Source organism: Solanum tuberosum, unplaced genomic scaffold, assembly GCF_000226075.1.
Source record: "Solanum tuberosum cultivar DM 1-3 516 R44 unplaced genomic scaffold, SolTub_3.0 scf00076, whole genome shotgun sequence".
Classification (NCBI taxonomy): Eukaryota; Viridiplantae; Streptophyta; class Magnoliopsida; order Solanales; family Solanaceae; genus Solanum; species Solanum tuberosum.
Window position 1 is genome coordinate 1,700,569 of NW_006239000.1, and position 23,103 is coordinate 1,723,671.

General features: G+C 32.8%; 4 protein-coding genes and 1 long non-coding RNA gene across 5 annotated transcripts in view; 2 read left to right on the forward strand and 3 right to left on the reverse strand.

The window, feature by feature from the left end:
* Positions 1 to 1,214: 1,214 nt before the first annotated feature.
* Positions 1,215 to 6,213, forward strand: LOC102597198 (endoglucanase 11-like). The gene is made up of 6 exons (XM_006346197.1): positions 1,215 to 1,451; positions 1,877 to 2,089; positions 2,390 to 2,590; positions 3,329 to 3,583; positions 5,231 to 5,521; positions 5,658 to 6,213. The coding sequence occupies exons 1-6, from the start codon at positions 1,215 to 1,217 to the stop codon at positions 6,027 to 6,029; spliced, it is 1,569 nt and encodes a 522-aa protein (XP_006346259.1). The 3' UTR covers positions 6,030 to 6,213.
* Positions 6,214 to 8,034: 1,821 nt separating this feature from the next.
* On the reverse strand, positions 8,035 to 9,526 carry LOC107060339 (uncharacterized). The gene is made up of 2 exons (XM_015308119.1): positions 9,320 to 9,526; positions 8,035 to 8,475 (listed from the first exon to the last, which is right to left on the reverse strand). Exons 1-2 carry the CDS (start codon positions 9,413 to 9,415, stop codon positions 8,179 to 8,181), a joined length of 393 nt encoding a protein of 130 aa, XP_015163605.1. The 5' UTR covers positions 9,416 to 9,526; the 3' UTR covers positions 8,035 to 8,178.
* Positions 9,527 to 10,134: 608 nt separating this feature from the next.
* LOC102603150 (adenylyltransferase and sulfurtransferase MOCS3) lies at positions 10,135 to 13,723 on the forward strand. The gene is made up of 11 exons (XM_006346135.2): positions 10,135 to 10,479; positions 10,573 to 10,665; positions 10,831 to 10,886; positions 11,027 to 11,091; positions 11,170 to 11,244; positions 11,393 to 11,471; positions 11,819 to 11,857; positions 11,960 to 12,068; positions 12,419 to 12,537; positions 12,942 to 13,058; positions 13,174 to 13,723. Exons 1-11 carry the CDS (start codon positions 10,233 to 10,235, stop codon positions 13,555 to 13,557), a joined length of 1,383 nt encoding a protein of 460 aa, XP_006346197.1. The 5' UTR covers positions 10,135 to 10,232; the 3' UTR covers positions 13,558 to 13,723.
* A 319-nt stretch (positions 13,724 to 14,042) lies between these two features.
* Positions 14,043 to 16,721, reverse strand: LOC107060348 (uncharacterized). Its single transcript, XR_001473269.1, has 2 exons — positions 16,605 to 16,721; positions 14,043 to 14,758 (listed from the first exon to the last, which is right to left on the reverse strand). It is a non-coding gene; the product is annotated as an uncharacterized lncRNA (long non-coding RNA).
* Positions 16,722 to 21,040: 4,319 nt separating this feature from the next.
* The window catches only part of LOC102603708 (1,4-alpha-glucan-branching enzyme 3, chloroplastic/amyloplastic-like), a 17,155-nt gene continuing 15,092 nt past the window's right edge, over positions 21,041 to 23,103 (reverse strand). Inside the window, 5 exon segments of the mRNA XM_015308181.1 lie at positions 21,041 to 21,672; positions 21,788 to 21,866; positions 21,942 to 21,996; positions 22,162 to 22,247; positions 22,869 to 22,973. Coding sequence (XP_015163667.1) covers positions 21,834 to 21,866; positions 21,942 to 21,996; positions 22,162 to 22,247; positions 22,869 to 22,973 — 279 coding nt within the window. The 3' untranslated portion in view covers positions 21,041 to 21,672; positions 21,788 to 21,833.

Sequence of the window (23,103 nt, forward strand, 5' to 3'; positions counted from 1 at the left end):
TGTTTTTTTTTTTTTTTTTTTTTTTTTTTTGTGTTTGATACGTAAAACATTTGTATATACTATAGACAAATACTATGGGAATTGAGAATGCGGGTAGGGGTAGGGGTTCGAGGTGGTGGGGATGGAACTACGGAAGTGTGAGTGAAGATGATGTATGTTGAAGATTGAGGAGGACACAATCAATGTGGAATATCATCTGTATAACTTGCTTTTCGTACTTCTACTAAGAAACTCATATTTCTCATAATCAAGAAACTATCTTTTTTAGAAAATATGATTTATCGAACGTGAGAAAATTGAAAATACATTTATAACGCATCATACCTCCTAACTACAATATTTGAGTTATTCATGTTGCCAAAACACGACGCGTTTTACTCTTAATTGGCTAGTGATTTTTGTCAACCCACAAATTGAGGGCAAACATAAGAGTGCTACTAGCTAGTTTGATATATCATAGGCATTTGATATTCGAAATTCACTGAATCAATTAATTCAAATTCACGCAATACAAAATTCTTTAAAGGTAAAATATTTTCTATTATGATTTTACTAGTTGTCCTAATGCTCGGATTCGAGGCCTCTGACAAAGAATAGAGAAATTCAATTTGTCCACCATATTTAGTAGTGGTTCAAAATTGATTGCAAAAATAAGATTCATATATTAGTACAATGTATACAAACTTTGGAATAGAAAATCCCATGAACAATATACATGTTACTACACCAAACACTTTTTTTTTCAACCAAAATAGTTAAGTAAATTAAGTTTCACTAGCCTCTCACAAAATCATACTTAACATTTAATTAACTTATACACACCAAACACTATAAATTTTCTTTTTTCATATTGTTAATGTAAAATGTATGAGTTGTTATAACAAGTTAATTACTACTAATTTGTATTACGTCATATAGAACACATATGTCTACTTGTTCAACCTTATACGACTTTAAACATTTACTTGTGCACACCAAAATCTGAAGGACATAAATGTCAGCTAATACCAAATTAAAGAACACATTTATGTATTATGCCCAACAAAAAACGTCACCACAACATATGCAACCATTATTAATTAATTAAGTCCAAAATATAAAAATGACAAAAATTACGACACAAGTGAGTGTAAAAATTATAAACACTTTAATGTCACGTGCTATTCATGTACCTATATATATGAGAAAAAAATTGTGAGAAGGACCACATAGCCATGGAAGCTTCAAAAATTCATTGTAAATTTTCAAGAAATATATGCTTTCTTCAACAATGGATATCACTTATTTTTACATTTGGTTTTGTTATTCCGTTCATTCAATCGTTAGATTATTCCGAAGCGCTCTCGAAAAGCCTCCTTTATTTCGAAGCTCAACGCTCCGGTCGTTTGCCGTACAATCAAAGAGCGATTTGGCGTCATCATTCTGGCCTTACTGACGGACTTGATCAAGGGGTCCGTACACTTTTTCTCGCGTTTATCATTGATATTCTTATGCATATTCGTATTCATCCACATTTTTATGCATCTTGCTTAATCAAGGTCTCTGTAATAATTGCCTCCGCTATATCATTGATATTCTTATGTATCTTTTTGATTGATACCCTTGATCAAGGCCGGTCAGTAAAAATATTGCGGCCTTGATCAAGATTCTTTGTTGACATTCTTATTTACCTGTTTTGTTAACAAGTCTTTATCAAGGTGTTACTAAAAGTTATTTTTTTGATTGACGCCTTGATAAAGGTCTGTCAGTGAAAATTTTGTGATTGACATTCTTATTTATCTTATTTGCTGACGGTGATATCAGTTAAAAGTTTTTCGCTTTTATCTTTGATCATATTCTTATCACTTATGTATCTTTTTTTTAAAATATGTGACAGGTGGATTTGGTGGGAGGTTATTATGACGCCGGCGATAATGTTAAGTTTCAACTTCCGATGGCTTTTACTATAACGATGCTATCATGGAGCGTCATTGAATACGGCGAAGATATAGCCGCTGCGGGAGAGTATAGATACGCGCTTGAGGCTATCAAGTGGGGGACGGATTACTTCGTCAAAGCTCACACTCATCCTAACGTACTCTGGATTCAGGTTCGTGTTAAGAAATTCATTAAATATGTTTATGTATAAAATTTAAAACTTATTTATTAGTATTTGAAGTCATTGCGTAAAATAATCCCTTTAGTCACGCCCAAAAAAATTGAAGTCTATGAAATTCGTCTCCTTTTGATTTCTAAGTGGGTCCATTTTGTAATTGTCTTTATGGACGTAAATCAAGCTAGTAATTTCTTTGAATTTCAATGTTGGGTCATACCCATATATAATTACATAGTTTTGACATTAGTATGACTTATTATTTTTGACTCAATTTTTAAATTCTGAATTTGCCAGGTGGGTGAAGGAGATACGGATCATTATTGTTGGCAAAGGCCGGAGGATATGACCACATCTCGTCGAGCTTATAAGATCGACGAGGATCACCCCGGGTCAGATGTCGCCGGGGAGACGGCAGCCGCGTTGGCGGCGGCGTCAATTGTGTTTAGGAGAACAAATCCACATTACTCTAACCTTCTCTTGGTCCACGCGGAACAGGTAATTAACTAACATTGTTTGAATACTTTATAAAAAAGAAGACAATTGCTAAATACTAGTCTAACACAAGTGGTGTAGAAAAAATTTCCAAAAGTGATAGACGATATTTTAAATTTGAAAATAATCAATGTCATACTTTTCGTTTATTCTTGATGACAAACTTTTATTACCACATAAGTTATAAGTATGACATTTTTAATATCATAAAATTCAAAAGTTTATACTTACACATAAGGGAAGAGCTAGAAGACGCCAAAACATTACATTGTATCTAGAAGGTTAAAATCATATTTAAAATATATATATATAGTAGATATTATATTCCTTTGATCACTTCCTCAAGTATTCACGTCTTTATACTCTGAATCCTCTTCGTGAAAATTCTTGATCCATCACTAGTTACACAAATGCTCTCATGTATTTTAGATCACAGATTTGAAAATTTTCCATTTCCTTATTAAATTCATGTCAATTAAAGACAGCTCGATGCACTAAACTTTTGTTATGTGAGTACTCTGTAAAAGGGCCAGACCATAAGGGTTACCCTGCTTTTCTGCAAGAGGCTTTTCGTAGCTCAACCGAACCTGTAACTTTCTAATCACATGACAACTATTTTACCAGTTACAGAGGAATAAACATTTTAAGAGAGATTTTAAAGAAGATATTCCCAATTGTTGTTTGTTTTAACTACATATTTAATAACTATATGCAATTAATTGTTTGTTTCCAATATTGTAGTTGTTTGAGTTTGGTGACAAGTTTAGAGGGAAGTATGATACAAGTGTTGGAGCAGCCAAAGGTTACTATCCATCTTTAAGTGGTTACAAGGATGAGTTGTTATGGGCAGCTATGTGGCTCTACAAGGCCACCGACAAATCTCATTATTTAAAATATGCATTACAAAATGCTCAATCTTTTGGGGGTACGACTTGGGCCATCTCTGAATTCAGTTGGGATGTCAAATACGCTGGCCTCCAACTACTCGCCTCTACGGTAAATTCTGATTTTAGTTCTTGTGATATAATATATAAAAATGTGCGTTTTTAATCTTTTCGCTCGTTGATTTTGACAAATTTAACAATTGTTAATCATTCCACTATTAAGTTATCTATGTGTCACGTTAAACTGGTAATCTAATATATATATTTTTCATATATAATAGGATAAAAGGTTAGATGTGTTGAGTCACAAGTATATTATAAGGACCAAAATAAGAATTTATCAATAATTGAGGGACCAAAAGTGTTATTCCTACCACTTTTATCGAAAGTCCTCTCAATGTTTAGAATTTAATAAGTGTTATTATATTAGGCTTTTTTTTTTTTAGTTAAGTAAGTACATAGACTAATTTGAAACTTTGATTTTGATGTGTTACCTTAATATAGTTCATCTATCGTTTGATTAGGTAGAAAATATATGCTTTGGTTGTTAATCCTATTTTATATTTATATTTATATTATTGAGAAAAATGAGAATACATATGAATGCATGCGTGATATATGATTATTTTCACTCATCTCTCTTTTTTTTCATTTTAATTATTTTAGACGTACTTTATTACTTGCATTTACATTACATAGTCAAAAATTAGGAAAATGTCAATAAAACATGTGTGTTTTGACACATGTTGAGAGTCATTGATGTACGCTGTGAAAATAGTGAAACATTTAAATGAGATTATTTTCATAGCAACAATATTTTGTCCTTTAGAATCTATACAAACAACATATCGTCACACTTTATGTTAAATCAAGTTATTAATGGTCGGGATTAGAATATAATTAGTCCAAAATCAATAAACATAAGCATAATGAGTTCCCTCCATAAATTTGACACTAATCTAGCCTGTTTTTCAACGTAATCCATGTTCTATGGTTAAGAAGTCTCCATTTTGGAAAATAATTTAAGTTATATGTTTTGACGCGACACTTATAATTTAACCAATTATAACTAGTTAATTATGCATTTTTTTATTCAATATAATGTTACTATCAAGTAATGTTCGTTGAATTGAGTTATCTGCTATTATCATGTGTCAGAGACAAAATTTACACCTTTAGTACATAGAATTTAAATTCGGCGAAAAATGGCATATACCAATTAAATTAGGTAAGTTTTGACACATGTTGAGATGTCGATGTAGGCTCAAGAAAATAGTGATGATTTTATGTTAGATTTGATTAATTAATTTCATAGAGACAAGAAGGGACCCTTGTCCTTGTGAATACAAACACCATATGTTAGGTAAAATCTTCTCAAGTTGTTTGTGGAGAGATCGATAGTTAGTCCAAAATCAAATAGAGAACCAATCAAGAATTTTCTTTCTCAATTTTAGTCCACTAATTTGTTGTTTCTGTAATGGTTGAAGAACATAATAATGTCTTAATTTATGACATTTGGTCATTGGTATGTCTCCTAGATCGACGATATAAAGATTTCTTATACTATTAATATAATTTAGATCAAAGTTTGTCCCTATTGAATCATGAAATATAAATTAGTCGAGCAACTGGTTTATATGAACTACTCATAATTATCACAAAATGTTACTCATAGTTATATTATATATATAAATGATCATTTTGTTCGTATATATTTTTGTACGATCGATGCATAAAACTTAAACTCTTGCTTCTGCAGTTACCGAGGCAAGGGAAGGGAGAGAAGGAAGACGATAAAATTCTCGAAGAATATCGTTCGAAAGGCGAATATTACGTTTGTTCATGTCTAAACCAAAACAATAAAACTAATGTACATCGCACCCCAGGGGGCTTATTGTACATCCGTCAATGGAACAACATGCAATACGTATCGAATGCAGCATTTCTCCTCATGGTGTATTCCGATCATCTCAGGGAAACTAATCAGATGGCTAGATGTGAACGTCGTTCGGTGGGCCCCGAAGAAATCTTCGCCTTCGCAAAATCACAGGTTAAATTTTAATTTTTACGTAACGATTTCGACTTACTTTGATGTGATTTTATAAGCATTATGTGTATTCACAATATTTTGTATACGTATGTTAGTGCTCATTGGCTAACCAATGCTAGCTCATGAAAAATAACAGGTTGATTATATCCTGGGTTTGAACCCGCGAGGTGTGAGCTACTTGGTCGGCTACGGACCCAAGTATCCCCAAAGGGTGCACCATAGGGGTGCATCGGTGGACTCATTCAAAAAGCGTAAGAGCTTCATAAGTTGTACCCAAGGCTATGATAATTGGTTCGGACGTAAAAATTCGAACCCGAATACGTTAGTCGGGGCACTAGTCGGTGGACCGGATAACAAGGACCGGTTTAATGATCATAGGAAAAATTTCATGCAAACAGAGGCTTGTACTTATAACACGGCCCCTCTTGTTGGGTTATTTGCAAAATTGAATGGGCTAGACAGAGGAACCGACAACATTGAAGATTCATTATTATTTTCAGCTAAATAAATAGTTTTATGTGCCACTATTTATTTGAAAATGCCACGCAATTGTTTTATTTACTTTTGATTGATTGAAGAAAGAAATATACAACAAAAGGAAAAAAAGTATATAGTCTATAGAGTATAATTCGTTCGATGTATTCATCTTTTGATGTTCCTCTGTTCACTTTTATGAATAAATGAAATTTACATCTCTTCTCCATTTGCTCTTGTGATTATTTTATTTTTATTAATTGATAATGAAAACGTCAATATATTAATTTGAAGTCGTTATAGAAAATAAACTTTAAATTTGAATTATTTTTTTGAGAGAGGTTCACTCGATGACTTTTTTTTTGTTTTTTCCATCTGGTGTCTAATACCCAAATTGGAGTTTGACTAAATTTGAATCACGTCGAGAGGTCCCAACATTGGAGATAAAACACTTTCTAATAAAGACGATTCTATATCCAGGGGATTCAAACCCGAAACATTTGATTAAGAATGAAGAAATATTTATCACTTTACCTCAATTCTTATTGGTCGTTTGATGACTTGTTAAGAGTCGATGTATTCTTCTTAATACATTGTTGGTATACAGTATGCCGACACCATATATAACCAATTTCTTTGAAGTTTATTTAAGAGAGTGAAAGGTAGTTTCATCGTAGGGACTCGTATTATTGTGCAGTCGAAGGGTCAAATCAATGACTAGTTGTCAAAAATACCAAGTTCAACTCACCTCAAATAACTAAAAAAAGTTCTCAAAAGATTTTGGTGGCTTATTTATGAAGTTTTGTATAAAATTTCAATTCAATCTATTCTAGCTTCAGAGTTTATACACGTGCTAGTAGCCTTTTCAGTGCTAAGCGTATAGTTACATATTAAAATGACGATTCAAATTTCTTGACACGTACTCCCTCCGTCCAATATTGTTTGTCAAGATAAAATCATTTCTTCGTCCAATATTGTTTGTCAGGATAAGATCATGCACAATTTTTAAATTTTTTTTAATAAAAGGTGTAATTTAACTAATATAACCCTACTATTAATCATTATTAAAATGGTTTGTACTTTTTGAAACCGGTAAAAGTAACTTTTTTCACGTTAAAATAGTTTTGTAACTTTAAAAGCAACTTTTTCACATTAAGAGCAGAATTAGAAAAAAGTGACTAATTATTTCTTGATTGTTTAAATTGACAATTAATTTTGGACAACTATTTTTAGTATACCTAACAAACAGTAGTGGACGGAGGGAATAGTAAAATATTCTATTAGACGAATAGAAAACATCTGAAGATCTCTCAAATCACCATAATAGTTTTTTTATCTTCTATACTAAGCGTAGTCATTCTGTATTAAATTGACGATTTAAATTTTTGACCTGTAAAATATTCTATCATAAAAATAGAAGGCATCGAAAAATCTCTCAAATCACCTCAATAGTCTTTTTATCTTCTCTACTAAGCGTTTAGTCATTTCATATTGAATTGACAATTCAAATTTTCAACCCGTAAAATATTCTATTAGAAAAATAAAAGGCATCGCCAAAAAATCTCTCAAATCACCCTAGTAGTCTTTTTATCTTTTCTTCTTAGAATTTTCAAAGAAGAAGGCGCTCGACCCTCTCCTTATCTATATTTTTCTAATTTATATTCTTGCATTGTCTCACCACTTGGCAATTTACCCAAGTAAAATAAATTTGATCGAACTCAACCCGTTACCTTTAACTATACTTTTACAAATTTTACTATTAATCGAAATTGGGTCAAATCGTTACGGCCGATAGCCAGAATTATGGACATAGAGACGAAGCCCAATTTTCCCTCATATAAACCCCAAAAGCCCATTTCAGGAATATAAGCTCGAGTTTTATATCACTTTCTATGCCATATAGCAAATCAAATATATATTTAAATTTGATTAGTCTGATAAACGTATATTTTTAAGACTGTCAATAATTCACGTTAAGTTACTACTCTCTATCATTAAAATAATAAAACTTGTGACTAACTATAACATTCCTCCAAAGCTCTAAGAAAAGTACCAAGTTAGCAAAACTTACATGTCATGAGGTTCATCAGAACTACTACTATTAATTATTTAGATTTAAAAAAAAAGTTGCACCACTAGGTTAATTACAACTCTAATTTCAAATTAAAAAACAAACTCAGATTTTAACTACTAATTTGGTTTTGTGGGTTACTTTTAAGTAGATCATCAAAGTCATCACACTTCTTCTGAGAATTTTCTTTTCCAGTAGTCTCTTTGTAACTTTCTTTGACAGATTCAAAAGTAGAATCAGTTGTGGTTGTAGCCTCTTTTATGGCATCTTGTGCTTTGTCCACTGTTTGGCTGCTAAAGCCTTGATGTTCTTTTTCCTCAGCCATTTCTTCAGCAACTCTTGTGAATTCTTCAGCTGTGGTAGGTGCTTTCTCTTCTGCATGATGATCATAATTTTCCTTGCTATATCTCTGCCTCCATATATATATCAAAATATAAATTAAGGTTGTAACAATGAAGAAATTAGAAGGATACAAGATAATAATCCATAACAACAACACCAACATATATATCCAATGAAATCTCATTGAATTTGAGACATTAGAGTATACGCAAACCTTATGAGTGTGGAGAGATATAAAGAGTGTTTTCAAAAGAAAAACTCTCAAAGTAGAGGAAGAAGAAAAAAAAGATAATAATCTGTAAGTATACTCTCTCGGTCCCTAATTACTTGTCCACTTTTGAATTGACACACCTATTACGAAAATAATGATTGACCTAGTAAGTTTACCATTTTACCCCTATTAGTTATGAAGTAGATGAATTAATAACCTAAGATTTTCAAGAAATTCAACATTTTTCAAAGTAATTTAATAGATAAAAAGTATTTGCCCTTCCTTAATTTATCAAAATGAACAAATAATTAAGGACAACTAAAAAAGAAAAAATGAACAAGTAATTAGGGACAGAGTGGGCATTATTTTAGTTCAAATACAAAACTTGTCTTAAAAATGCATGGGATATGTACATATTATTAATTCAGAATTCGTAAGCTTCAACGTAAGTCTAGCTCCCTTACCTCCTAGTCCGTTCAAAAAGAAAAGATCAATGTCTCCTTTTTTGTTTTGTTTTGGCTTTCGGTCCGACATATTTAAAATTACGAGATTAAAATTTAAAAATATTTTAATACATTTACCATGTCTTTAATAATTTCAAACCACAAAATTCTCTCTCTGGGTTAATTCAAAATATAATTAGAATATGATAAACAAATTAAAACCGAGAGGTATCTAACTCGAAGAAACCACTATTTACCCGTATAGTGTCAAGAAAGAAGGGCTGGCGCGGGCGTGCGAGGAGTTTGATGCGCGAGATAGTGTAATAGTAGAGAAACTGATTATAGCCACCCATATTTGGATACTCCTTCTAACTTCTAACTTAGCTTAACTTCACTTCACAATTTACAATTTGTTACAATGAAGATAGGTCTTTTAACACCCAATAAAATGCAACTTTTCTTTTTCTTTTTCTTCAGCCTTAGAGTTTGGCAAATTAAGGATGAATAGACAATAGGTTAGGGGGCAAGTGGCACACGAAGAGTCCTACACCTTATGAGCTTTGAACACATAGCACTTGTCCCAATACGTGGCGGATCATTTGCCTGCCTCGTCATGTCCTGCCCACAGGCCCGCACCATAACATATCATCGCTTCTCTATTTATTTTTTTAGTGGGTTAACTTATAATCTGATAATATGTTATATTTATATCATTATAGAGTTTAGGGATTAGTTTCATATTTTCAGTTCTGACTGTCTCAAACTCTCAGTTATATTCTAATAAGATGCCAATGATTATTGAGAAGAAAATAATTTGTCAACTGATCATATGTGGTTTATTTGATGTCATTTTATTTTTAAGTGATTTTTAATTATTTTTTTTTGTGAAATCTAAATAGCTAATCGAATCGATAATAACGAGTAACAGTAAATTAATATTTTAATATGTCTACAAATCGATAAACTTGAAAATCAAACTAAACCAATCGACTTAGAATGTACTTAACTTATTTCTCTATTTTTATTAAAAACTATTTGACCAAGAAAATTGAAAAACTTTTTAAAAGGGAAATCGGGTCGATAGGGTTTATTAACGTGCCTTTATATCGTCACCAACGCCAAAATTTCCTTGTTCGACAACAATATTCATATTCTTCCTTAGCTTCTATAATGGATTCCAATGGCGTCGAAGCAGCTCGTATTCGCCAGGAAATCGATTCCTTAAAGTCTAACAAGAGAAACATAGAACAACAAATTTCTTCTCTCGAAGCACAGCTTAATCAACTTGAAGTCAATTCAAGCACAGTATGTCCTCAGCCGCTTTCCAATGGAGATTTGAGCAATTCAAATGGTTTATCTCCCGATATGATTTACAGATACAGTCGGCACTTATTGCTTCCTTCATTTGGCGTTCAAGGTTCGGTTCAGTTCAATTTGCAGTGAGGATAGTTAATTGACTTGAATAATTAACTATTTCTGTTTGATAATTGAGATTTATTACTTGAAACAGGTCAGGCGAATCTATTGAAATCTTCAGTTTTGGTTATTGGAGCTGGAGGTTTAGGATCACCTGCTTTACTATATCTTGCTGCCTGTGGAGTTGGTAAGATATGTAATTGAATTAGCATATTTTGCTCTCGGATTCAGAATTTTAAGTTAGTGAATGGAGTTGTACATTGCAGTAACTAAAAGGATTTTTCGACTGTGCAATGCTGTTGAGCTACTGTTAGAGTTGCTGGGAATCACATTTTTCGTATGTATTTTGCAGGTCGAATAGGTATAGTTGATCATGATGTAGTGGAACTTAACAATCTTCAGAGGCAGGTAGTTTTTTGATCAATAGCTATGTGTTTAATGCACTGGTTTATTGAATTTGATGCGTGTTGTTTTTGTCAAGTGATTTTGAGATTTTTGCTATTTCTGTTAATAAATTAATTGGCTATGGTGTTGACATTGTGTTCCAGATAATACACACTGAAGCATATATTGGAAAGTCAAAAGTAGAGTCAGCTGCTGCTACTTGTCGCTCGTAAGTCGCAGATAGATTAACTTTGTTTTGCGTTGAGCCTGCATTTAATGTTCTAATTTATTTGTTTGTTCGTTTTAGGATCAACTCTTCCACTCAGATTGTGGAGCACAGAGAAGCATTCCGCACGTCCAATGCTTTGGAAATTGTGAGCAAGTATGGTTTAGTAACACCTATTTATATATGGCTGCATGATTTATTTCCTATATGTATCTCTTTTGATGTTTTTTTATTGGTTCAGTTTCCTCTTTTGCTTCCGTAGAGCGGTGATTTTGACATTTCCTTGCTTAATGATCTCTCTCAGATATGATGTGGTAGTTGATGCAACAGACAATGCTCCAAGCCGCTACATGATCAATGATTGCTGTGTTGTGCTTGGGAAGGTTAGCTGTTTCTTGTGATGTTATCTTTTTATACAAATTCTGCTGGTACTGTGATATTTACTGAAAGCTGGATACGGGAATGATATAAACTATACAATTGCCTTCTTATGCAATAACGTTTCCTTTGATCTTTCATGTTTAAGCTAACAGGAGGCTTTTTCATATAGCTATTACCCTCACTTTTAAATTGCCATGCTAATGTTCTGGTATGATCATGTAACTGTGGTAGTGAATATTATTGCCTGGACATACCGACACTGATCTCATAGTGCTAGTATGAAATTGGATGATGAGTTTCATTTGGATGTTGATCCATTTTCTGAGAACTGGCTTACTTGTATTAACAGCCTCTTGTATCTGGAGCTGCTCTAGGACTAGAAGGGCAGGTACCATTTCCTGACAGCATTCATCATTCCCAGAGCTTTTGTGTTTCCCTAAAACTTCAAATTGATTGGTAACTAACTCTATACTACGAATGGTTTGTATAGCTGACAGTTTACAATTACAATGGAGGTCCATGCTATCGATGCCTATTTCCAACTCCTCCACCCACAAATGCTTGTCAGAGATGTGCTGATAGTGGAGTACTTGGAGTTGGTACGTTGTTCTTCTCTCAAAATAACCATCTAATCTCCTGTCCTTTTTCAAGAAGTGTCTGGATTCCTTAGATTATCTCATATTATATCTCTTATGTGTGAAATTTCCTTAGTTTTCCGAAACAAAGTTCTCACTATAGTTTGTGTATTTGTTAATCTACTTATCTTGTTTATAACAATGGTAGAGACTTGGAGAGGAAAGAATTGATGCCATGTCAAACCTGGAATTTTTTGGAAATGCAACTATTTTCTGTGTATTATTTGTAGGGTTCATTTGTGAAACATATGGTGTTGCCAGCATGATATTACTTTAGATCCTTCTCTCAGTATTCATTTTTCCCTTCACTTCAGTTCCAGGTGTTATTGGATGTCTTCAAGCCTTAGAGGCCATAAAGGTTGCTAGCTTGGTTGGAGAACCACTCTCCGGAAGAATGCTTCTTTTGGATGCCCTATCAGGCCGGTTCCGTAATGTGTGTTCGATATTCTAATTCCTCGTACTTCCAGTCACTTTGTTCTTTATTCTTTCTGAGCAAAGGATATATTGCAGTCTTTTTTTTTTTACTTTTAAATAGATAGTAAGTAGGATCTGAAAAACAGTAAATTACAGGGCAAAAAATATCTGGAATCGTTAATTAAAAAAGATAAAAAGATTTTTCGAAGTAGCTAGCCCACAAATACTTCCAATACATGTGTTTTTACACTTAAGGATCACTGTATCATATATCTATTCTATACATGCCTTGTACTTTGATTAGGACATCCACAATCTCTGGCACATATATCAATTTATTTTCCCATGTTGCTCTACCTATCTTATTTTTCTTTTGGCATTGTCAACATCTCAAATCATCATCTCTCTCACAAATTAATTTAGGTCAAACTGCGTGGAAGGTCATTGCAGTGCGAAGCTTGTGGAGATGATGCAGTACTGACAAGACAGACATTTTCGGAGTTTGATTATGAAAAGTTTACTCAAACTCCACTATCCACGGTGCATTTCTTTTTCACAACTTTTCAATTGTATTTGATTGATTCACCCTTTGATACTGTATGCAAATGAGGACATAGCTAAGAATTCATCATCCGATAATTGATGATGGTTTCAGGGTCCATTGAAGTTGAACCTTCTTTCACTGGATGATCGAATTAGCAGCAAAGAGTACAACGAGCAAGTGGGGAGAGGAGAAGCACATGTATTAGTGGATGTTCGACCAAGTCATCACTATAAGATTGTTTCACTTCCCAACTCTATGAACATACCTCTATCGATGTTGGAAGGTAGATTGCCTGAAATATCTGCTGCTTTGGAAAAAGAGGCAAATAAAGAGAATGGTTCAAATGCTTCTCTGTTTGTAATATGCAGAAGAGGCAATGATTCACAAGTTGCTGTTGAATTGCTTCACAAATTGGGTTTCACTTCAGCAAAGGATATAATTGGGGGCTTAGAGTCATGGACTCACAACGTGGATCCAAAGTTCCCTACCTACTAACTGTATTATATACCTACAAAATTGTCTTTTATTCCTCACTTTATTTTTTTTTGCCTTTAATCAAAAACTTAATTTATGTTTCCGATTGAACTCTTATTATAGATTTTATTAAGTGTTAAAACTCAATGAGGTTGTCCTACTATTATCATGGGTGTTTATCTCCTTAGTTGATGGGTGTATAATATATATATGATCTATGTATACCGTCTAGAAAAAGTACACAATAGCTATTTGCAAAGGTCCCTATATTTTTTATTTAGTTACGCGTCATTAATTCCTTTTTAAGTGACTTTATGTGATACTTGAGTAAGGTTGAGTCACTTTATCATTACAAAAAAATAGTTTAACGACTAAGTTAAGTGATCATCTATGAAATTATCCTGAAACTCATGTACTGCAGAGGAAGGTTTAACAAGAGTATGTCCAACAATACATGACCTTCACCATAATGACAATCCAGCAATCCCATGATTGCAATTAGTCAGTTTCTGTCAAAAGCTTTTTAACACAAATTGGGGTGTCTGGGATAGCTTGCACACATCCGTAACTACAATATATAGATAGATATATATAGACACGTGCACACGCAGACATATTTAAAACCAGCAAATACATATAATATCTGGCATGAATCTTTTCAACACCAACAGCTATGTAATGACAGTTGATAATGCAAATTTATACAGTCTACAAGGAAGTAACTGATCAGACCTTTGATGATTAGACCAATTAGAAACCGGAGTTATCGATCCCAGAGGTTTTAGGGTACCCATCATACTCCGGTTTAATATTCAGCGTTGCACAAATAGCTCTAAATTTCAGTCTCAAGGAGTCAATAGTATCGGTGGCAGATTCGTTCTCTGGGTCAGTGAAGGGGTATTTATTGAGCAATTCATCCATCTGTTTGATGCTTTTCTGCACTCGGGATGAGAAACAGGTTGGCTCTACTAAGATAGCAGCATTCCATACATCAATACAACCTTTGTAAAAACCCAATTCTTCGCCTACTTCAAACCCCTTTTTGAGTCCTACCTGTTTGCCTTCATCTTTACCAGAATTTAGACCATCCGTATAGCCTACCGAGTAGCCTTCTTTGTAATGAATGTCCTCTAGATTCAATGATGAGTCAAAAATGTCCTCACTTGAATTAACGGTCTGAGAACTCATCATTGCTTAACCAAGATTGTTTGGAGAAGAAAACCTGAAACGGTGAGATGTTAGTTGTTAACTACCACTTGACACAAGGTAATGGAATCAAAACTTGGCAAGACAACACAAAACCCTTCCAATTATAACACAACCTAATAATCCAATATATTTTGGTTGAATGACCAAATTTTTCTAGCAAGATATACAGTATGGATTGAAAAAAAAAAAACTTTACTTTTCGAGCAAATAAAAAAAGATGAAAAGTAACAGCAGAGAGATGTCAAAGGCTGACTTAGCAAATACCACTAAATCACTATATACATTAGAATAATATCAGAAGCAGAAAACCAAGTAAGCAAATCAATAACACCTCAATATTTAACCAAAAGAAGAGGTTTTGGCAACGTTCAATGGAAAAAAATGAATCAGACGTCCACACAAGAGATAAAAGATACTTTCTTTCTCAACAAGCTCTATATGTGAATACACTTCAATGTCATTCTGAAGCAGCCTATGCAACGCACTGACTGGACCATTGACTTCTTTCCAAGCTCTCTAAATCATACTACTCCATATGAAATAGACCACGGAAATAAGAGAAAATGGAGTTATGGCAGCCAAAGATACATGACAATGGCTGTTTCCTTGGTGGTATACAAATTCGATACAAGGATACAGAACGCTTTGGAAGTTTGGATTAAAACACAAAATCTACAATGCATATAGCACTTTTTTTTTTGTAAATCATCATTCAAAACTTAATGAAAGCATGAAGCTTCATTCAAAACAAATCGCTACCTTCTCAACTTTTGACTACTGGTGTTTGTTAGAATAGCAGACTACTACAATAGAACAGATCAAGAAGTCATGACAATCATATTGTGAACTTTATTTATGGTCTTAATTAGAAGTTAAAGTCATTAAAAAATCAGTTTAATTAAGTCCTTAAGATATAAAAAGTTTAGACCTTTAAAAGGAATTGAGCTGAAAACCAAAGTTTTCTCACATTATAATTCTTCATTTATAAGAGAGCTTGAACCAATGTGAGAAAACTTCGGTTTTCAGCTCAATTCTAGCTTGCATTCATTTAAAATCTTGTACTAACTTTTGAGGTAGAGTTAAGCCAAAGTTCCATTTTTTAAAACATGCATTACAAATATGTGAAAAAAGAATTTGCGTAGACATAACTAGCTTTTGGAGACAGATTATAGGGGTGTTGCCCCATTATGTGATGATTCCTGCCACATTAACACCTTGTTTGGATGGTTGTTACTCATTGTATTGTATTGTTAGTTTAAATACAATATTAGTTTTGATTGTTACTCCAAATTCTATTGATGTAATCGTGTCGTTACCTTAATAACTTTTTTCTCATTTTGTCTTTATTTATTATTCAATAATTCAATTTATTATTTACTTTTCATAGTAGTTGTACACCATACCCTCCTTCAACTTCAAATTATGGATGTGTGAGATTATGTAACACAGAACAATACAATCTATCTAAACATTATATTCATCGTACAATACATAACAATGTAAGTATATAATTCTAGCAAAAGGATCTGTGGACACAAATTCAGAAGAAATTTGCAAAACCAAAAGATAGAACTTTATTGCCCGGTTACATGCTCACTAAACACAAAGAAATTGTCTATGATGGAAATTTTTTGGTATTTCGGTTTTTTCAGTTCTTGCATTTGGTGTACCGAATATCAAATCGAATTTTTCGGCTCTGTTCGATTTTTGTTAATTCGATTCGGTTTTTGTTAGTTCGGATTTTGATCAGCCATCTATATAAAAAAAATTAATTTCACAATTCACACAAATCAGAAAGAAAAAAAAAAACGAAAGATAAAATAGAAATCAAGAAAACAAAAGATAATCAAATACCATACCTGGACTGGTCGCGGCGGTCGGCGGGAAGTGGGAAGTGCTGCGGTGCACTGCTGATCGCTGAAAAGTGGACAGTGGTGACCTAATTTTAAATTTTGTTTGCCTATAATATTTATTATTTCATATTAATAATTAATACTCCTATGATATCAATATATATTATAATATAATATATTTTGATTAAATCAAAATATCGAAAATATAAAAATACATATCGAAAATCGAATCAAAATATAAAAAATGCAAAAATATATACCAAAAATCGAATTGAAAATCAAAAAGAGCATCTCTCAATACTCAAAGTTTCATATCTGAAGCAAGTTTTCAAGAAACTGCTCGAATTTTAGCAAAAGCGGCTCTCCGGGGTCGTATCGATTGGTTGAAAGGCCTATAAAAAAAATTCAATTTAATTCGATATTTTGATTTTTCAATATTTATGCCAAGCCTACATAATATAAATTTACTACTATATTTACATATCTTTGCTTAAGATAATTACTTATAACCTAAACAAAAGAACAAAAAAAAAAAAGCAAGAAACTACTGCACTACCTTTTTCTCCTAACGAGAAAAAGAGACTAACCAAAAAAAAAAAGAGAGGGAATATTGCCTTATCAATAGTTGTCCAATTAGAATTGAAATATTTTCTTTTTCACCTTTTAATTGACTTGTGTTTCTTTTTTGCCTTTCTAGCATGTTCTCTTGTCTCCTCATACTCAAAATCTAAAACCTCTATGGGTAATTTCAAAAGTGAGGTATTCGGAGAGTTGTACTTAAATTTTATTTTATCTTGATAGATAGAGAGATTATTTTTGATAAATCTTGATCGACTCAAGAAAAAAACTTATTACAGCATATAGTATACGTAGATTTTATTTCTATCTTGGTAGGTAAAAAGACTATTTCCGATAAACCTTGATCGACTCAAGAAAAAACATATTAAAGCATATAGTGTACATAGATTTTATTTCTATCTTGATAGGTAGAGAAACTGTTTTAGATAAACTTCGATCGACTCAAGAAAAAATGCATATAAATGTATGCCCAAATATGAATTTTTCAAGATAATTTTGAATACTAGTACTATTTTTCAAACACCTACTTGGTAGGGCTATATGATAAAGACAAGACCTAGACTACCTTTTTTTTCACTCTTTATTTTTTGTTGTTATAAATATGAAGTTGGCCAGGCCCCTACATTGCCCCTTGTATGTCAACCTCTATATAATATCAAATCAAAGCCATCTCCAATATCCTTCCAACACCATCACCAAGAGTGTCAGTATTCAGGTGTTCACGTGTTTGAATCTCACTAGCAACAATTTTCTTCATCAAAAAACACTTTTCATTCCTCAAAACTACCAATAAACTTTTCCATTCTACATGGACAAGATTATGAAATACCAAATTTTAAAACTTTTACTTATAGCTATACTTGTACTCATGACTCCTCTAATATCTTCATCTCAAAGAACTCCTTATCTTTATTTCATAGTTAATCTTCTCATTATCTCATTAGGAGTTGATGCAGGCCTAATTACCTTTTTCTCCAAATCTCAAAATGATGACAAAAATAGTCCTCCTTCTCTTTCTCCTCAGCAACAAAAAATTGTTCCTAAATTGGTTGAAAAATGTGTTTCTGAGAAAATTGTTGGGGTCACAAAATTAGTTGTGAAGGATGAAGCGAAATTACAAAAATGTCCTTCCACACCAAGTTTGTTTTTTATTGGGAGTAGTGAGGATACAAGTGAAGTAAAAGAGGAGGAGGAAGAGGAGATTAGTGGGGAGGAGTTGTTTAATAAAGCTGAGATATTTATTGGTAATTTCTACAATCAATTGAAAATGCAAAGAGAAGCATCATTTGAATCATTGAAAAGAGTGAGATTTGCTTCTGATATTAAGATTTGTGTTTAATTTAAGGGAGAATTAATTGCATTAGTCGGTATGAAGAGGTTAGGATGTTCGCAGTATCACAAGTGGAGTTTGAGCCTGATAAGATGTTCACAATCTCATCAATAGAGTCTGAGCTTGGTAGGATGTATATAGTTTCACTAGTGGGGTCTAAGCGTGATGAAGTAGGATGTACGAAGACCTTATTTCTATTTTTTTGAGGTAAAACGATTGTATTCGATTTCGAAGAAGCATAGCAAGATTTAACTTAGAGGAGTATTCTAGCAATATTGTATTGTACATTTATATAAAAGATAAAGTTTTGGATTTAGAATTTAAGAATTAGTTTGTAATTAATGTTGTTTTTTAATTGTATATCGTAATTTGGGGGAGTACCTAGCATATTATACATGTATGTTTGCACATTTTACGAGTTAAACCTGCTTTTTTTGTCTAACTATTTGGTGATCAAGTTTTTTGACCCGATTAATTCAAATACTTGTTGTGTAGGATTAGTTAAGAGGAAAGTGTTCTTTAATCGAAACTTCTTTCATATCAAGAATTTGAATTTGAAATCTTTAGTTAAAGATTAAAAATCTTATTCATTTCAAATCGAACTTTTACTTCGTAAACTCTGCGAGGAAATACATGCTATGGGTCAGTTGAGTTATATAACTGTTCCCAAAATTGTATTGACATTTTTGAAAGGTAAACTTATTCTTTATACCCTTTAATACTTTATTCGATATTCTACTATCCTAAAAGGAAAATATGCTCAACTTTATTCTAAAAAATGTAATTTTCAGAATATTATCCTTAGTAAAAGGAAAAAGAAGAAGCAATTTCCTTGAGATAAAGAAATCTCAATAGAGGGTCGAGTGCTAGCTCAATTAGTGAGCTATATGCATTCTATCGTTAAGGAGGTTTAAATATTTTCCTTGAATCGAACATGGTCAAAACCAAATATATAATGAATAAAAGAAAAGGAAATTATCGATATCGATACTGGGATAGCAAGAAGATGCGTATTGGCTAATAACATATCTATTACCTTTACTCGGTCCGTCCCCATAACAAGCTTCCTATTGACTTCTCAAACTTTAACAGCAACTTGTGTTTGTGTTTTATTCTGCCATGATAGCAACATAACATCGTCAGCTTTGCTAAGGATCTATTTGTACTTATTAATATTGGAATTTAGTACTTTGGACTTATATTGCACCTTATATTTATATATAGTAGTAAGTAATTTCTTGACACAATATAACATTTGAGCGAAACATTGACAAAATTCTGACTCCTCCCCTGATCACAATCACATGTTTCCCAATAGAATTATGCAAAAAACTAAATTATATTACTAGGTTAATTATAAAATAACTCTATGTAATCGTTCATAAAAGTGTAGCAAATAACTTGAAAAATAAAATGTTACAATCGGGTAAAATATACTTGGGAGTGTAAACAAGTGGCGGATCTAAATCATAAGCTATCGATTCATAGTAACCAATAGGCTTTTGTCACGTGACTTGTATATATAGTAAAGAATTCACTAAATATTTATAAATATTGATTATGAACCTAATTGTCACTATATTATTTTGAAATAGTTATGAAAAACATAAACTTTAAAATTTGAATTCGCCTCTGCAATAAAATATTCTTGATGTTATCCATTTGTAGTAGTTAGTTCCTTCACAAATATTCTTTTTGTTGTGGTAAGTAAAAAAGTTGAAGACTTGAAGCTCTTTTCCTCCCTGCCATATTTATGTGTGGTGACCATACAAAAGAGTGATAATATTATTCTCTTAAAAAAACTTCAAATTCTTTTTGTACGTTTTGGTCTATGAAGAAATGTTTTTTTAAAAAGTTTTCCTCCGGATATCTAGTATTTATCCATATTGAAGTTGATAAATTTGGATTCGTGCATTGTAGGGTTCATTTCAAAGGGCGATGCTTCCAACAATTTTTTTTTCATTTCCACTCGAATTCAAGAACTCTGATTAAGAATAGAGTAATCTCAATCATTCCATTACAAACACATCTTGCTACTCAGTGCTTACTCTGCTTGATCATCTCCCCATCTCTATTCTTTTATATGCCCTTTTTCATAAACGTCTGTTGTTTGTACGACTCTTATCAATACTAAAAGCCAGTCAACCACTCTTTACACCCTTTTGTAGAAGAGTTCAAACTGTATGCCCTAACAATATAAAAGATATTTAAAAAGCAAATTCAAGATTTGAAATTTATAAATTCTAGCAATTCTGATTTCTACCAAACATGTAGAATAAATTGTGTATCAATCCTGCTTGTAAGGTAATTACTTACAATTTTTTAATGATAAGCATTGCATGGCAACTCGAAAGAAAATGGTAGCAACAAAATATTGTATCACAAGTTAATATACGATGATAGTTTAAATTTTTATATGGCCAGCAAATTCTACTCCAATAATAAAAGTGGAGTGAAATTAGATAGAATTATGGTACCTAAAAGCAAACAATGTAAGTATTTAGCCTTAATCTTCTAAATATATGACAATAGATGAAGATGCAACATGCAAATTTAAATAAAACTGTCTGAGATCCCAGCAATGGTATACAAGAGTTGACTGTTAGAGGCCAAACACATCTACAAGATAAATGTGTGATTATACAAGATTGGACATAATTAGAAATGGTTACAATATAGAATAACATAAGAGAATGTTGCATGAGAATGGTTTGGTTCCGATGTAAAACTCAGGATGTATGCCCTTCTCTTAGAGGCGTTTGTATATCTTGAACCGATAACTTGATACCCACAGGCCACAATGTTTACAAAACATGACTCAACATCTGATACCAAATTGAAGTTCTCATCAATTTGAATTCTCTTATATACACTGGCAACTTTAAAGGTATCAGAGCCTGCACCCCGTTGGTGTGTTTGTGTATCCTTAAAGTAAGTGATGGTTTTACTCGAGGCCTGTGAAATCTTAATCTGGCAGATGCTTTTGACTCCCATGACGAACCAAAAAAATTTCGTCCATGCCCTCATTGCACAGGAGAAGCGCTTATCCAGATGCTGAAGGCAAAAGTTCATGATAACTGACTAGCCAACAGCCTGTGCTCAAGAATCACAGAAACTCACCTCGGAAAGGCCACAATATTGGTCAGTATAAGGGCAATGTAGAACCTATTAAAGATTAGAAAAAAGCCTGAATAAGCTATAAAAGCTTAATAGATAAGCACGAAGGTGCTTCAATACATGTTTTGTATCCGAGTCAAACTGATACATAGTGTAAACGTACCTTCCCTTTTGTGTGATCATATGAGGCACTTTGATTGCTAGAGTGATCATGCTCTTAGAATTCGGGTCAACTTGTAGACCTGCAGGAGTTGAACCAATTAATCAAGCCTTCGTCAGTCATGGGCTAATGATAGATGAATTAAAAAAAATCAAACCTGAGCACTTCTACTTGGCAGAGGTACTTCCAAGCAAAATCTCATTCCATCAGCTCTGAAATGGAAACGTTAAGACATGCATTATATAGAAGTTTAATACGGATATCATGTAAAAAAAACATTGGAATTCATCTTCCTAGAAGAAGTAGAGAACATAAGTAAGCGACTAATTATGAGTCGTGTAAAAACAAGTGAAAAAGGAAAGCAATTGATTGGTTACCTTCTACTAATGGTTCTTTGAATATTCTGATCATGGCCAAGTAGTCCTCTACCACCATACTTGTTTTCATCTGTATTTAATGTGACCTATAAAAGTTGACCGAACAATAGGGTAAGAAATAGCCAGTGAAGTTACAAAATCCATAGATCAAGTAATTAAATGATATGTCGACTGTGTTCCTCGATAGATGTACTATTCTCTGGAATTTCAAGTTATAGCTAGAGATGTAAGAAAATACATAGGTAGAGTAATCAATGATATGTCAACTGTGTTCCTCATAAATGATATAGCATTTTAGGACCACAAGTTTCAAATGTTATGGCATGATGGCATGTTTTAAGACTACAAGTTCCAAAAGTCATACTCCTTTTTTTCTTAAAATCTGTACCTAGTTAAATAGGTTTCACATAAATTGAAACGGATGGAGTAATACTCTTCTTCATGTTCATGCGGGACTGAGAGAGATCGAATTAGGAAAAGAATGATCCTCTACTCACACAAGCTAGTGGTTATTCTATTAATTTACTACGGAGGCAGGCATAGAAGTAGGGATAGAAACAATAGCTACATAAATCTTTTCAACTTACATACCCATTCCAAGTTGATGATCCTTTTTTCACACTTCACCGTTATGTGGGAGTGAGAGATGAATATAGGAGAACTTTAGACAGAGGCATTCAGCAAGAAAAGGATAAAGTGACACTTACTTGATACTCTCCAGCTTCTTCCACACCTATAATGTATCTTTCATATGAATTGACAGGATGAAAGTTGAACACAAAGAGATTGGGACCTCTCAAGTAAGAAATCACCTGTTCCAAAAATAATTTCACTCTTTATATCCAAGAAATAGATGTTTGCCATAGAAACTACCTATATTGATAAATTCCAGCACACAAGCAACTGCTATGATGTTCTCCTCCCCCCCCCCCCCCCGGCGGC